At 36.4% G+C, this 13,393-nt stretch overlaps 2 protein-coding genes and 1 long non-coding RNA gene across 5 annotated transcripts; 1 reads left to right on the top strand and 2 right to left on the bottom strand.

The window, feature by feature from the left end:
* Positions 1 to 987: 987 nt before the first annotated feature.
* Positions 988 to 3,742, bottom strand: LOC103939037 (protein DEHYDRATION-INDUCED 19 homolog 4). 2 transcript variants are annotated; one of them, XM_048571518.1, is made up of 5 exons: positions 3,458 to 3,742; positions 3,212 to 3,351; positions 2,285 to 2,362; positions 1,561 to 1,814; positions 988 to 1,293 (listed from the first exon to the last, which is right to left on the bottom strand). In XM_048571518.1, exons 1-5 carry the CDS (start codon positions 3,525 to 3,527, stop codon positions 1,191 to 1,193), a joined length of 645 nt encoding a protein of 214 aa, XP_048427475.1. In that variant the 5' UTR covers positions 3,528 to 3,742; the 3' UTR covers positions 988 to 1,190. The 2 variants fall into 2 exon arrangements, with proteins under 2 accessions (XP_048427475.1, XP_009347364.1); XM_009349089.3 differs by having other exon boundaries at positions 988 to 1,296; positions 3,458 to 3,740.
* A 2,151-nt stretch (positions 3,743 to 5,893) lies between these two features.
* On the top strand, positions 5,894 to 8,576 carry LOC103939036. 2 transcript variants are annotated; one of them, XR_007253732.1, is made up of 6 exons: positions 5,894 to 6,113; positions 6,266 to 6,442; positions 6,573 to 6,706; positions 7,076 to 7,171; positions 7,803 to 7,906; positions 8,339 to 8,576. It is a non-coding gene; the product is annotated as an uncharacterized LOC103939036 (long non-coding RNA). The 2 variants fall into 2 exon arrangements; XR_007253731.1 differs by having other exon boundaries at positions 6,266 to 6,706.
* A 3,036-nt stretch (positions 8,577 to 11,612) lies between these two features.
* Positions 11,613 to 13,088, bottom strand: LOC103959381 (exonuclease DPD1, chloroplastic/mitochondrial). The gene is made up of 3 exons (XM_009371733.2): positions 12,326 to 13,088; positions 11,977 to 12,182; positions 11,613 to 11,812 (listed from the first exon to the last, which is right to left on the bottom strand). The coding sequence occupies exons 1-3, from the start codon at positions 12,721 to 12,723 to the stop codon at positions 11,613 to 11,615; spliced, it is 804 nt and encodes a 267-aa protein (XP_009370008.2). The 5' UTR covers positions 12,724 to 13,088.
* Positions 13,089 to 13,393: the final 305 nt, after the last annotated feature.

Below are 13,393 nucleotides of genomic sequence, written 5' to 3'. Positions count from 1 at the left end.
AAATGAGCTTTAGGATGTGCCTGCTGTGAAGGACTTCCATGCAATTGGGATGTTGTGGTAATATTCTAAGCTAATCATGCATTGTCATGCATGATTTTCTTGGAATATTGTCACGGTGACATTGTAGTTGTTGGTATGTTTCTCCGGTGCCCGCCCTACGTCCGGACAGGGTCTAGGATCTCGATGGGTGCACATGGGAGTGTTATCCAGGGACTTGTTATAAACCAGCCTTCGAAGTTACGGCAGAAAGAACAACTCACCGTGCATTTATGCTGGTCATAGACTAGAAGTTTAGTAGGGTTATGGGTACGCTAAGGGTAATTCTAGGGAAATTATATTTTGTAAACCATATGATGTGGTGGTCGATGATTGAATTATTACATAAATGTTAATTAACGTGCTTATTCGTATCGGTGACATATCACATAATTTACAAATATGGTTGAAAAAGTTGATCGATTTTGCATTACTCCTAGGCAGAAGGCGGAGCCTTAATGCTTCTAAAACAATAAGATGGCAACGCACCCTAAAAGATTGAATAATAGTACTTTTTGGTACCACAAACTACCGCTTAAGTTAAATCCTTGTATAAACCAATGGAGGAAATTAACTATAACATCATATGGCTTGCCGCCGTAGTTTTAGGAAGTTTTAGCAATTTGTTAGAATGACGTGGTTTTAGAATTTACTACAATGTCGTTTAGTTTTTACGTCCGAGTATAATTTCTAGCAAGTGATAATCTTACATTTCCTCCTTTGCTCCACGTCCACAAAGCAAGGATTAAAGACGTCTAATCCCTTCAAAATGAAAAATCACTTGCCCTACCTTGAGTGAGTATCCACTCAAATCCAATGCCAGTCCACTAACGAGCCTCAAGTGCCCCTAATGCCATATCTAACCTAAAGTGTCACCATTCCCTTCGAGTTTGTACAACCTTTGGCAAGCTATCAAGAAAAATGTAAAAGAAAGAAAGCAAACGCAGAAAGTGCATAAATTATTCCATATTTTCATTATACACATAAAGGTCTGAGTACATTACGAATACATAGCTGTTGTTCTCATCATCTAACTCTTACCGATTGTTACATAAATAGCACCACTTTCTTCCCCTCCCTCTCGTATTACTTACGCTCTGCGCTCTGCTCCTAATAACTTATCATTTCCACAACTCCCACTACACTCTTCTATCTCATAAATCATCAAGAATAGTCGACATGAGCAATCCTTGAACAAACTCACACCTCCGCGCCTGCTCCTCTTGGTCCTTGCGAGACAAGGGTGGCTGTTGAACGCTTCTGTCGCATCATAGACAAGTGTTAGACCTTGAAGAAATCATAATAAATTCACAGCACACAACGGAAACACATAATAAGCACACATGATATATCTGTTGTAGATCCAGACCTCAAGACAATCCCTAGATACTATCCCTACACATCTATTGTTCTACATACCTAAAAAAAATCGAGGTATGAGGACTCTCATTTATTACTCAGCCACCAAAAACATAAAAAGGAAAGAAAAAGCTAAAAGTTGTAAAGTGGCAATGATGCTCATACCTTTCTGAGACCACTTCCTTTGTGCTCTCCTTTACAAAAGATGGTTCAACTAAAGGATGCTGCTTTGTACTCACATCCTCATCAACTGTGGGAGGGTTAAATATAAAAGAAGACAACAAAGGATCAGCTTCAGTGTTTGACGGAAGGAATGAAGACCCTCCTAGAAGGGATTGTAAACTTCCTTCTCGTAGCTCTTTCCTCAATATAGAAAATGTTGAACTAGATCCTCTGCGAAATTTCCTCTTGCGCTGAACGTAATGTATAGTCAAGGAGCACATGACACTTACTCTGGACTTTAAAATATATATGACCAAACCAAAAATAAACATGGAAGGGAAAGTTATCAAAGTTTTTATGCAAGCAAAATACCATGGCAGCAGAGTAAAGTGATTGGTGGAAATACAGGAAGTGTCAACAAAGGGAACAAGGTCATGGTGATAATCGATCACATTATAATAACTCGTCTGCTTGCTGGCCAGACACATTAAGATAGGCGAGAGTGAATTAGATATCTGAGCATAATTTTTGCTGAAATTGAAAAACCAGTGAAGATAAAGGTTTTATCTAGACACATGATTCCTGTCACGCCACTATTTAGACGGCTTTAACCAACTATCTAAACGATAAAAATCATCCTCACATTAACGAACCAACTTTAATGGCACAATGAGCATGCATGTAAATCATAACCAAAACAAACACAGAAATCCAGATGAAAGGATATCTTTAACAAACTCCCGTGTTGCGTGGTAATATGGCTCACAAGGTTTGCTCCCACCCTTTTCGCACAAACAGGACAGACCTGGAAAAAGGAAAGGAAATGAACATTTAGTTTCATAAAAACCCAAGAGAAGGGAACATCCCAAACAATGACAATGGGCAGTTCATAAACAACTCAAGAGAAACATTCCTTCCATATTAATTAAAACACCATGTAGACCTAAAAGATTACCTATCTGTATATCAACAAAGAAAGTAACTACGAGGTTGGCTCAATCCCATCATAAAAACACTCAACGAACAGGGGCCCAATAGCAGTCTTCAACACCCCACACAAAACTAGCAAGGAAGAATACCAATATTGTCGGCCTATTAAAGCTAGAAGCAAAAATGTCGTACAAGGATGATTAACTGTCTAAACGAAAACCATCCCCTCTCTACAGAATCATATACTACATGAACCACATCATCAGTCGTGACAAACCACTTAAATGACCCCTCAACATAACCCACTAATTTGCAACTCAACCCTACTCAAATGACAGTCCTACTCAACAAACAAAACCCCTTTACAAGCAGAGCCAAACCCCAAGAGAAAACCAATTAAACCCTTTTGTATGCCTTGACAATGATGCATTTCCTCCCCAAGAGAAAACCAATTAAACCCTTTTGTATGCCTTGACTCATACAGCTTCTTCGTAAATTACAAAACTAGTGATACTAAACGCAACAAAAATTGATGCTTTCTAAGCCGAAACGAAAACTAGACCACCAACAAAACGCAATCATTAAATTTACATGGGAAAAACTCTTGAAAGCTCAAAAGTTCGTATTTTCACACATTTCGAACAACCACTTTTCTAGTTAAGCTAGAAACTAATCAATTGTAAAACTTCAAAATTAAAGTAAAAAGTGAAATTGAACAAAATACCCCGTTCTTAGCCTCCACTGGATGCTCCTCATCGATGTGGCAGCAAAGCCCAACGACATCAAAATCCTCGGCGCAGAAAGGGCACAAAAACTCGGCCTTTAACTCATCGTCTCCGTCAATCTCTTCGTGCGAAAACAGATCTGCACGATACAAACCGCAATCGTCAGCACCAAAAACCACCATAAAAATTCAAGAAAATCGACAACAAACAATGAACACCGCCAGGGGCAGTTAGGGAAAACTCACCGGATCGCGATTGGTACCGCCTCGACGAGGAGGTCGAGAAGAGACTGCTCCACAAATTATCAGAGTCCATTTTCTAAGCAGTACAAAATCAAATCACGGCGACTAAGAATTCGGAGCTCCAATCGGAATTTGTGGGTCCGAATTTGTGAAATTTGAAACCCTAGAAAGAAAAATGGAGACTATAGATAAAAGCGAGTGGGTGTGGTGTGAGTGTGTGAGGAAGCGACCAAGAAATTGCGTGTGAGAAAGAGAACGCAGCAGAGACTCTCCACCGAACTTCCGGGGAGGGTTTAACCGCCTTTTATAGTACTCGCGTGCCGGAAATACCCTCATGCGTTCCCGTGAATTTCGGGGAGTGCCACTGACTTCTTGAGCTAGAGAGATTTTGGTACATCATGTGTCACCATACAAATAGTGGCATATCTGTGTTAAAAAGTTAATAAAAACTTTCCACCATTTATATAAAAATACATACTATACCACTAGTATTTTGCTCACAATAAAAAATTTATCCCTGAGCTGAGCCATGCAGGGAAGAGATCCCCTCTGAATCTCTCCCACCAATCAATTAATCCGAGCTTTTGAAATTTAATCTAACCGTTATAAACAAGGAATCTCTTTAAAAATTATAATTATTTTAATCATTTGATCAAATTTTAAAAGTTCGGATTAATTAATTGATGGGCTTGGATTGTTCCCGATTTTATATCCGCATACAATGGATTTCATTGGACGGAGGACGTGTGTGAATTACTATTCACACGTGCCGAGTCCGTGGTTTTGTACTTTATCTTTTTCTTCTTCTATTTGCCCTCTCTTTTTTTTTTTTTTTGGTCTCTTATAGTTTGTGAGCCACTTGGTGGTGTTTGTGAGTTGACGCGGTTATCACTTTTGGTGTCGCCTTCTTGCCCACGTTTTGTAATTTTGGCACGTCACATAAATTTGGACCTAAAACTTGCGGGGGCGGTTTGGACCTAAAACTTGAGGGGGCGGTCTGGTGGCTCCAACAGGACAGGTTACGAGCAATCACAATATATATAAATCTCAGCCGTTGTTGGTGCTGTTAAATTGTAACTTGGACGATATATACAAACCTTAAAGGCATGTTTATCTATAGAGATTTGGTTATTGGCACTCTAAAAATCTCATTCTATATTCCAAATTTTCAATATTTAGAAAGAAAAATACACTTATGAGAGAAGTGTAGAATGAGATTTTTTGAGTATCAATAACACTTCCCTTATATATATATAGGGAGAAGGCGAAATAGGTGAAGCATTTCAAAATGTCAAGAAAATCCTTTTGTTTTCTCCACAACCAAACCCAAAACATTTCAAAAAGTGAGGATAAATTGGTAAAAAAAACAATAACCGCACATAAATATGTATTGAAAAACCACCACATTCAGGACATTCAGTTTTCTGCATAGCAGTTTCCGTTCAATTTCAAACCCCCACAACCTTTTATCATAAGGCTTATTATGTTAACATTTCACATATTGTTGAATAAACCCTACATACTTAATACACTCCACATTTATTTTTTCAATTAAAAATTATCTTATTACACCTCACATATTTTCCCAAAAAACCGTCACACCTCACATTCCCAACATACACCTTACATTTTCTGCATACACTCCATATTTTCTACACACCCCATATTCTTCAAATCTTATAATACTCATTTTTAATTTTATAAATTAAATTGACTTCGGAGTAAACCCTAACATCCTATGTGATTGATGTGGAGAGACGAAAATAGTCACTTGAGAGGTGCCAATTGAACAGAATGAGTTATATTACAGTAATTCACCATTGAATGAAATGAGTTATGTTGCAGTAATTCACCATTGAAAACAATGAGAACTTTCTAACAGAGAAGCCTTCAAAAAATCGGGTTTTTCGGGAATTGTAAACAAATATTAGGATTAAATCAATCAATAATAGGCTTGGGTAGTATAGTTTCCTGGGAAATCACAAGCAGATATGTGGGACTAATCTCCTTTGAAACCAAAATCAGAAAATAAAATAACGCAGATAGCTTGGTTAGGGTTTTGTTTAACAATGGAGAGTGAGAGGTTTTGATTTGAAAAAGATAAATAATAGGTTAAAAGTGAATTGGGGTATGTTTAGAAATTTTTTTTTATTTTTAAACCTAATAAGGTCGAAATTGTCATTGCATAATAGGGTACATAAGTTATTTAACATTACATTTTAGTGTGGGTGCATTCAACATTTTGTGGGGTATTAATAAAAAAAAACTTATCATAACTTCTCCGCTTCATTTGTTTAGTTACAAAATTCTGATATCCGTACATCGATCAACCTCCTTCCCAATTTGAGCACTGCTTCTCTCTTCTTTCTAATGCTTCGTCTTCGTTTCAGATCAGCTTGTTCTGACTCAGCCACTCCCGCTGGTTCGGAACCGCCACTACCATTGCGTACCAGAATGACAGAGGATATACGTTTTTCATCAAAGAAAGCATTTCGTGGACGTCCCTCGGTGTGTTCATAAGGTTTCTCAAGCTCTCTACAACGCCGGCCTCAGCCAACCGTCTCTGGCATTTCATGGACATCCCTCAGTGTGTTCAATAAGGTTTCTCAAGCTCTTTACAATGCTGGCCTCAGCCAACCGTCTTTGGTTCAAGTGCCAAGTTCAGTCCTAACCCTAATTTTTTCTTTCATTCCTCGATTTTTCCATCCGAGCAATGACAATTTGAACTGGGTTTTCAAATTATTGATCCCAATTTGTGAAATCGCTTCAAAGTTTGAATTTTTTTATTAATGCGTTTTGCTGGGATTTTAGGCTGCTAGCATACTGTCTATACTTTCAAGGAAGGATTGTTGTAGCTGAAACTGAATCACCATGTCCAGGATGGATGTTGTTTTGATTAAGGATTCCCCTCATTGAGTTTTCATTGCAGTCCGATTTCACAGTAAATGTAATTCCATATCCTAAAGCTCAAAGAGAAGGTCAGCAAAGGTACGATTACAGCTATGTATGTCGTGTTCCTTTCGAGTATATGATTAGGCTTTTGTCTTTCTTCCATTTGAGTCATCTGTTTTCCTTTCAATTTTCATGGAAAAGAAAATTTAGATGTTGAATTTTTCAGTGCACAGGTATATGTAATCCTTCCTATCTGTAATGGAAGTTTGTAGGGTTTATCCTTTGGTTTATGGTGATGAAAATAAAGTTGTTGCGATGAAGACCTCCTTCACTCTCTGAAGCCCAGAATGAAGTGAAACGGTAATTCTCCGCGCCTTCTCTTTTTCCATTGAAGAGTTTGAATACTTACTTTTCCTATGTTTTTATCATTAAATTTTCTTTTAAGTGTATTTATTTAAATGGGTTTGACACATTTACCGGACATATGAAATTAGAAAACTAAACTTTGAGATTATGCGGCACAATAGCCAATAGACAAAAGGGAATAGATTGGATTAGTTGGACACATTTTTTACTACCTCACTGTAGAGATTATCACTTCCCTCCCCAACTTTTTACTGATCTTTGTCCACTTCGTCTAATTATTTAAATGCCTTAATCTTTTGAATGCTTCTTCTTTTCTTTTTCATCCATTTTCGGTTTTCAACACATTTTGTAATTGTGAAACAGGTATTGGATTGATTTTAGCGAGTGGGCTTTTTTGTTAATGTTGATCAGATTTGGACCTTTGTGTCAATCGAAGTCATTGCTGGTGGGTTAGCTAAGGTATGATTGCTAGCTTTCTCTCTTGGTGCAATTCAAAATGTTTTGAGTTGTTATATGGACCTAATATTTAGTAAGTACTTGCCAAAAGTCATGGAATTTCGAAATATCGATGTCTTGCTTGCTTATTAGCTTAAACATCTAATCTAACAACCAATGTAGTCTTTTTTTCATTGCCTCACTGGATACAATGTGTTGATGATTTACACAACAAAGTCGTGTGTGAGGATCTGTGCGTGCAACCTCATTGGTTAGGAAGGCCTTGGTGTTTGCTGTTTTGGGCAGTGTTTAATCCATTGCCAGTGGTGCACTACTTTATGATACCATGCACGAGCAAGAAAGTAAATACAAGAGTTTGATTGCATAATTACACGGAAAAATAAGTTTATATAATTTTAACTATTCTAAAGTGAATCTTCTACTGGTCCGGTTCAATGTTGTCCCAATTTACATGGGACGATGCAACACTTATTTGATACTTTTCTTATCGGCTGTATATGGATCATCGTTGACTTATGGATTAATATGCTTATGTATATGTATACATATGTTTTGATTCCTGTTAAACTTTGTTTGTATTATTTTTGTGTTTGTCATTGACAGTAGCTTTGAAAACATTCATATTTATCCATAGGACCTTGAGGGATGGTGATCCAATTTTCAGAGAAGAACTAAATTTCTCTCAAAGAAGACAAATTTTGCAGCTTTCTAATTTGAAAGATGATTCCAGCCCCATTGGTGAATTTCAAATGCCTTAATCTCTTGAATTCTTTCACCTCTTTGGCATGTCAATTGTCATTATGAGCTATTAGATGCAGTACTTGAAATTACGACGTTCATTTTAAACTCAAAATTGAAGAAACACAAACACATCTGTAACTTCTACACATGTTATGTTATGCAACATATATATTCTAACCCTTGCACTGTGTTGTTGCACATAAAAAAATAAAAAATAAAAAATAAAAAAAAATAAAAAATAAAAGAATAAAGACTAATGTGCTGCTCACTATAGTTTAATTAAATTGATGACACACATTTGAGGACATGATTTTTAGGATAGTATCACTTTCATATGTTAGTTAACTGTTATAGTAATTTTTTCCCTTAAAGTGCTCATTTCTTTTGTCAAATAAATTTTTTTTTTTTTATTTTTATTTTTTTATGTAGGAATCCAAAAAGCTTTCAACTGGAGTTCAACATATCAAGTATGGAGAGAAATGACAGGAGCAATATAGCACAGATTGTCATCTTCTTAAATAAATTGTTCTCAATGTTAGGATGTCTTTTTACTCCGTTTGGGGTTTTGTCCTACTTGGTACGAACAATGTTTCAATTCTATCAAATATTCTCCCTCAACTTCTGTAAACTTTGAATTAATACATGATGATCACCTTTCTTTTACGTTTCTAATATGTCTTGTAAAGAAAGGAAATAATGAAATACAAACAAGTGAAGCAATTCATACAGATAAATACGTTTAAAATGTGAGTCACGCGCAGCGCACCGTGATTAAAAAAAAGGCCTTTCACAATCATTTCGTGTCAAGGCCTTGAAATTGTATAATGATACAAGATTATTGCGTGGCCTTCGACATTACAGGGCCTTGAAATTATCTCTTTCCCCTTTGGTTTTTGATAGATTGTATTAGATTTATTGTTGTTCATTTGATGAAGTTCTCAATTCAAGAGCATATATATTTTCAGTTTCTACTATTTGGTTTTTGTTGAGTTTTAAGTCTCAGTTGTCGTGATGTTTGTGTGTTTCTAAATTTGTTACAATAGCTTACTTTTAGTTTGCTTTTGTTTGTATATAGTTCTTCCGAGCAATTTTTTGAGTATTTTTCGAGTTGCATTCAAACGAGCTATATGTAAAGGATAGGTATTTGAGAAAATTTGGAGGGAAGAGCGTCCAAAATTATTAGTACGATATCTACTATTGCAAAGTGAGCCGACATATTTGAGCTTTCTGTTTTTTCCTATTATAGGCTGCATAATGAAAGGGATTGACTGCCTTTGTTGTTAATATTTATGGTGCCAATGTTGTGGTGTAAACAAAAAAATAATTTTAATTTTCTCTACCAAATACTATGATGAATCCTATGTCAAATGATGTATGTGGTTTTGAGATATGTAAAAGATCTATTGTGGTACATATCTGTCTTTGACTATTTTGCTTGGTAGGTAACTGTGATCTCCATGCTTATTGTTTTGTGTGGGTTGTTAGAAAAAAACTCCAGACAGTGAACAAGTTTTATTCGATATTGAATTTGTAAAAAGAAGAAGAGAACGCATTTTCTCAATAGAATGCAAATTTCATTCAACTTGGAGAAATACTATTTGACCACTTAGACTTAATTAGTTTGTTTGTAACTTAAAACATAATGACACTATTAATATCTAAACCAAATGGATAACACTGGCAATAAGCAATGACTTTTGAGTAATCTGAGGGTTAAAACTTCCTCAGATTACACATTTTAGTTCATCCTTTGGCAATGAGCAATACAGTCCTGCAAGTGGCCATTTACCACAGTGGTGCAAAGGTGTTAACCCCTTGCATGACAGCATGGGTTTGAACTCCGTTCATGGCTAATATAACATCTAATCTAACAAAATCTATCATTTGACAAAATAAAAAATAATAATAATAATAAAAGAAAAACAAAGAGCAATACAGTCTGAGGCAAAAACAATGAGTCTCTACACACACTTCATTTGCGATTTGGGGAAAGAATCTAATCCCCTTTTGAGAGAGTCCCTCGATTTCGATTACATTTTAAGTTTTTCCCTAAATAGTTGGACGAGGCCATCTCCTTTGACAATGACATATCCTATCTATTTTTAGTAATCACTTGAGAAATATAAGAATATATAAGGAACACATTTTTGGGCGCGCATAGTGTCCGTGATGCAAAAATGCCTCTCGCATGCACCTGAGTGTGTGCAGAGAGGCTAGTTTATAAATAAAGTTCTAAAAGGCGTTAGACACTAGCCCGGCAATGGACAGGGGTTTAGCGCTTAAGCGTCGAGGGGCCTTAGGCGTGTAGGGGTCTAGCGCTTAGGTATCTTGGATGAGATACTAAACTTAAAAGCATGTTTACTTACAAACAAGATTCTAAAAGGCGCTTCAGCGCTGGTCTTCCAGCTGAAAAACAACATCGATGAAGGTGTGTTGGTGAACTATTACGTGGTGGGGATTTTAACTTTCCACGAATTTCCCATTTCTCTCTCAACGATGGAACTTTGTTTATTGCTTTTTTTGAGGATCGATGAATCAAATGAAATTTTTATTTTTATTTTAAATTTTTGTCTATTCAGGCGACGGGTAGATGACTTAGGCTTAAAAAATATATATATAACTGTATTGGAATACATAAATAGTAAAATAGAATGGCATATTATAAAGTATTAGAACATATTGAAAACATGGAAAACAAGCATATAATAAGTGTTCATCCAAGTATTCAACAAGTCTTTTACAATTTATTGATAAAATAAAATGCAAAATGAAAATTATCTATTTTTTGTCTAAGTGAGAGTGACATAGGCAAGTCTAAGTGTCCTTTCTTAACTTTTAAAAGTCTGAGGATTAATAGGGGCAGCGGTCAACGGGCTAACGCGTAGTCGGGGCTTAGACGGTACTAGACGGAGATTTTTAGAACATTGCTTACAAATAATGAATTACAATTAGTAGGTATCATTTTCTTTCATATCATATTATGTGTTTAGGAACAACTAATGCAAAATACTTTTTCATCTAAAAAGAAAAAAAAAAAAAAAAAAAAACTAATGCATGAAAGTAAATGGTTCTCACATCATTTTGGTATTGCATTCCTAAAAAAGTTGGGTATGGATATCTAAGAGAGTGGTGGTTTATCTGTTACACATATTTTCTCATTCTTATTGTTTCTCGTATCGATTCATGGCTTTTTTGACTTCAAATACCTAAATATGTCAGAAATAAGATTTGTTTTGCTTCACAAACAATTCTTTGTGGATTGACTTACATTAGTTTAATCCAACTTGTATTCAATAATGAAACGACTTCTTTTGTTGTTTTTCGAAAATTAAGATATAAATTGGGAGTAAGAGAGTTGTCGTAAGCTCTCCAAAATAGAAATATAGATGACAAATTGTAGATGATGATTGATGACTTTTTAGAGCGCTAATTACAATTCCTTAAACATGTATTTTGATATATATTTCGGCAAATGTTTCCTGTGGGTTTGTAATTGTCTACTCTAGCGAGTGATTCCCCTATACTATAAACATCAACTGCACTAATGATTCATTTCATATCACATGTGCATCTATAATATTTTAGGGAAAATAGTCGACGACAATTGTACAAGGAAAACAAAACAAAACAAAACAGGAAACAAAAACTGTGGTATATTAACATATGCTTGCAGATTGAGTTCTTCATTTTTTTTTCTTCTTCTTCAAGTAATACTGCAGACAGAAGCCTTGAAACTCCTCTGCAAAAGGTCCGCGACTCCGAGGTTGAGGTCAGAAGTCATGTTTGGAAGTATAGATGTCAGCAAGTTCACATCTGCCATGGCCCTGTGTTTTGGACCTTCTCTAGTGATCTTGTAGAACTCACTAAGTCCCTCAAGAGAGATCTTTGGAGGAACCTTTGGCCCTGTCAATAGCATTATTAGAACCCACTATTTGTTTCCGCGTTTGAGCGGTATTCTAATTTATCTAATCTAAACTAAGGGAAGGGGGTTCGAACGTAGGTGCGGAAGGATAGTACATTGCTCTAGCCAACTTGTCTGCACATTATGTGAAAGAAATAGCTCTTACCGTATAATTTCCTTAACTCATGCGACAGTGCGAGGGTGTCCAGAAACAGCCAGTCAGGAGGAATTTCAAACGAGCAGGAGCTGAATTCCTTGATTAAGAAGGGCACGTCGAAACGCCGTGCATTGTGAGCTGCAAATAAAACTTGCACTCCAGGTCCTTGCCGGCTTCTGATGTATTCGAGAAGAATCGGAATCAACTCCACCATCCTACACAACAAATTCTAATTAAGTTATTGCCCAATGCCAACTCTTCCTGACGAAGAATGTAAAACTCACGTAAGTAACCTAACGTATAATGAGTGGTGGAACTACTAATAGCATCGACACTTTTTGTATAAAGAAAAACATACCTCGGGACATCTGAATGTGTCACCATGTCGGTTGTTATACCGTGGATGCTACAATTTGAAACACGTTGTTGAGGGTTCACCAGGGTTTGAAAGCAACTGTTCTTGCCGCCTTGAAGATCGCGGAGTGCGATTTCAGTTACATGTCCTATCCTTCTGCAAAGTCCGGTGGTTTCAAGGTCTAGAACAAATATTTTCACAAGATCCTTCAAAACTCCGAAATCCAAAATCGTTGCTTGAGCATCGGAGTATTGTATGCTTCTGAAGGATTTCGAATGTGATTTGCTTAAAGCGGTTGTTGTTGTTAGTCTTCTTCGTAAAGATGCCAATCGAAGAGATGGTGACTGAATTCCAAACTTAGGTATCTGCAAGTTAGAACAGTACATGGCGCACGCCCTCATTTCTCCTCGGCAACTGGAAAAAATAATAATATAAAATAAAATTTAAAAAACATAAGATTGTAGCCATTTCAAATGGACTTGGCAATTTCCATAAGAAAATTTCTAGCACAGTGCACAATCTGAAAATTTCCATTTAAATTCAGAAAAGAAGAAAAAAAATGGTCACAAAAATGATAAATGCAGAGGTTGAATAATTCAACTTTCTTACAATGACCGAAATACCAGTGGCATTTTGAGTTACTTAAATCAGGCAAATTCAATGCTGATCGTCTTTTGTAGCTACTAACAATGCCACAATTTTCGTTCTCAAAATTAAACTTCAAGCATATGTGGTTAGGTCAGTTTGCTAGTGATCCCGTCCCTTTGCACCCGTGTTTAAATCCCCCGTCCCCCGAATTAGAGTAGTTCAGAATAGAAAATCGCCTTGCAGAAGAAACATCAACTTGAAGTATTTTACATTTACCTGATGGGTTCGAAACGGGAAAGAAACTACATTACATTTGCAGATTTTCGATTTGATAATATAGGAAGGGGAAGTGGGGGGTGGAAGAGGTAGTTTTTTAAGACAGTTTTTGTAAGGAGTGTGTGGAATGAGCAGCAACTGCGGAACCCACGTTGCCCTCATCTACTCTAAACGACCAGTCCCCGAGATGTGCGCGATTTGCCGTTT

Source organism: the organism of the source record quoted next, unplaced genomic scaffold (assembly GCF_019419815.1).
Source record: "Pyrus x bretschneideri cultivar Hongxiangsu unplaced genomic scaffold, Pyrus_bretschneideri_v1 Contig6, whole genome shotgun sequence".
Taxonomy (NCBI): domain Eukaryota; kingdom Viridiplantae; phylum Streptophyta; class Magnoliopsida; order Rosales; family Rosaceae; genus Pyrus; species Pyrus x bretschneideri.
Note: the sequence above shows the minus strand (reverse complement) of the source record. Positions and strands in the feature narration are given on the sequence as shown.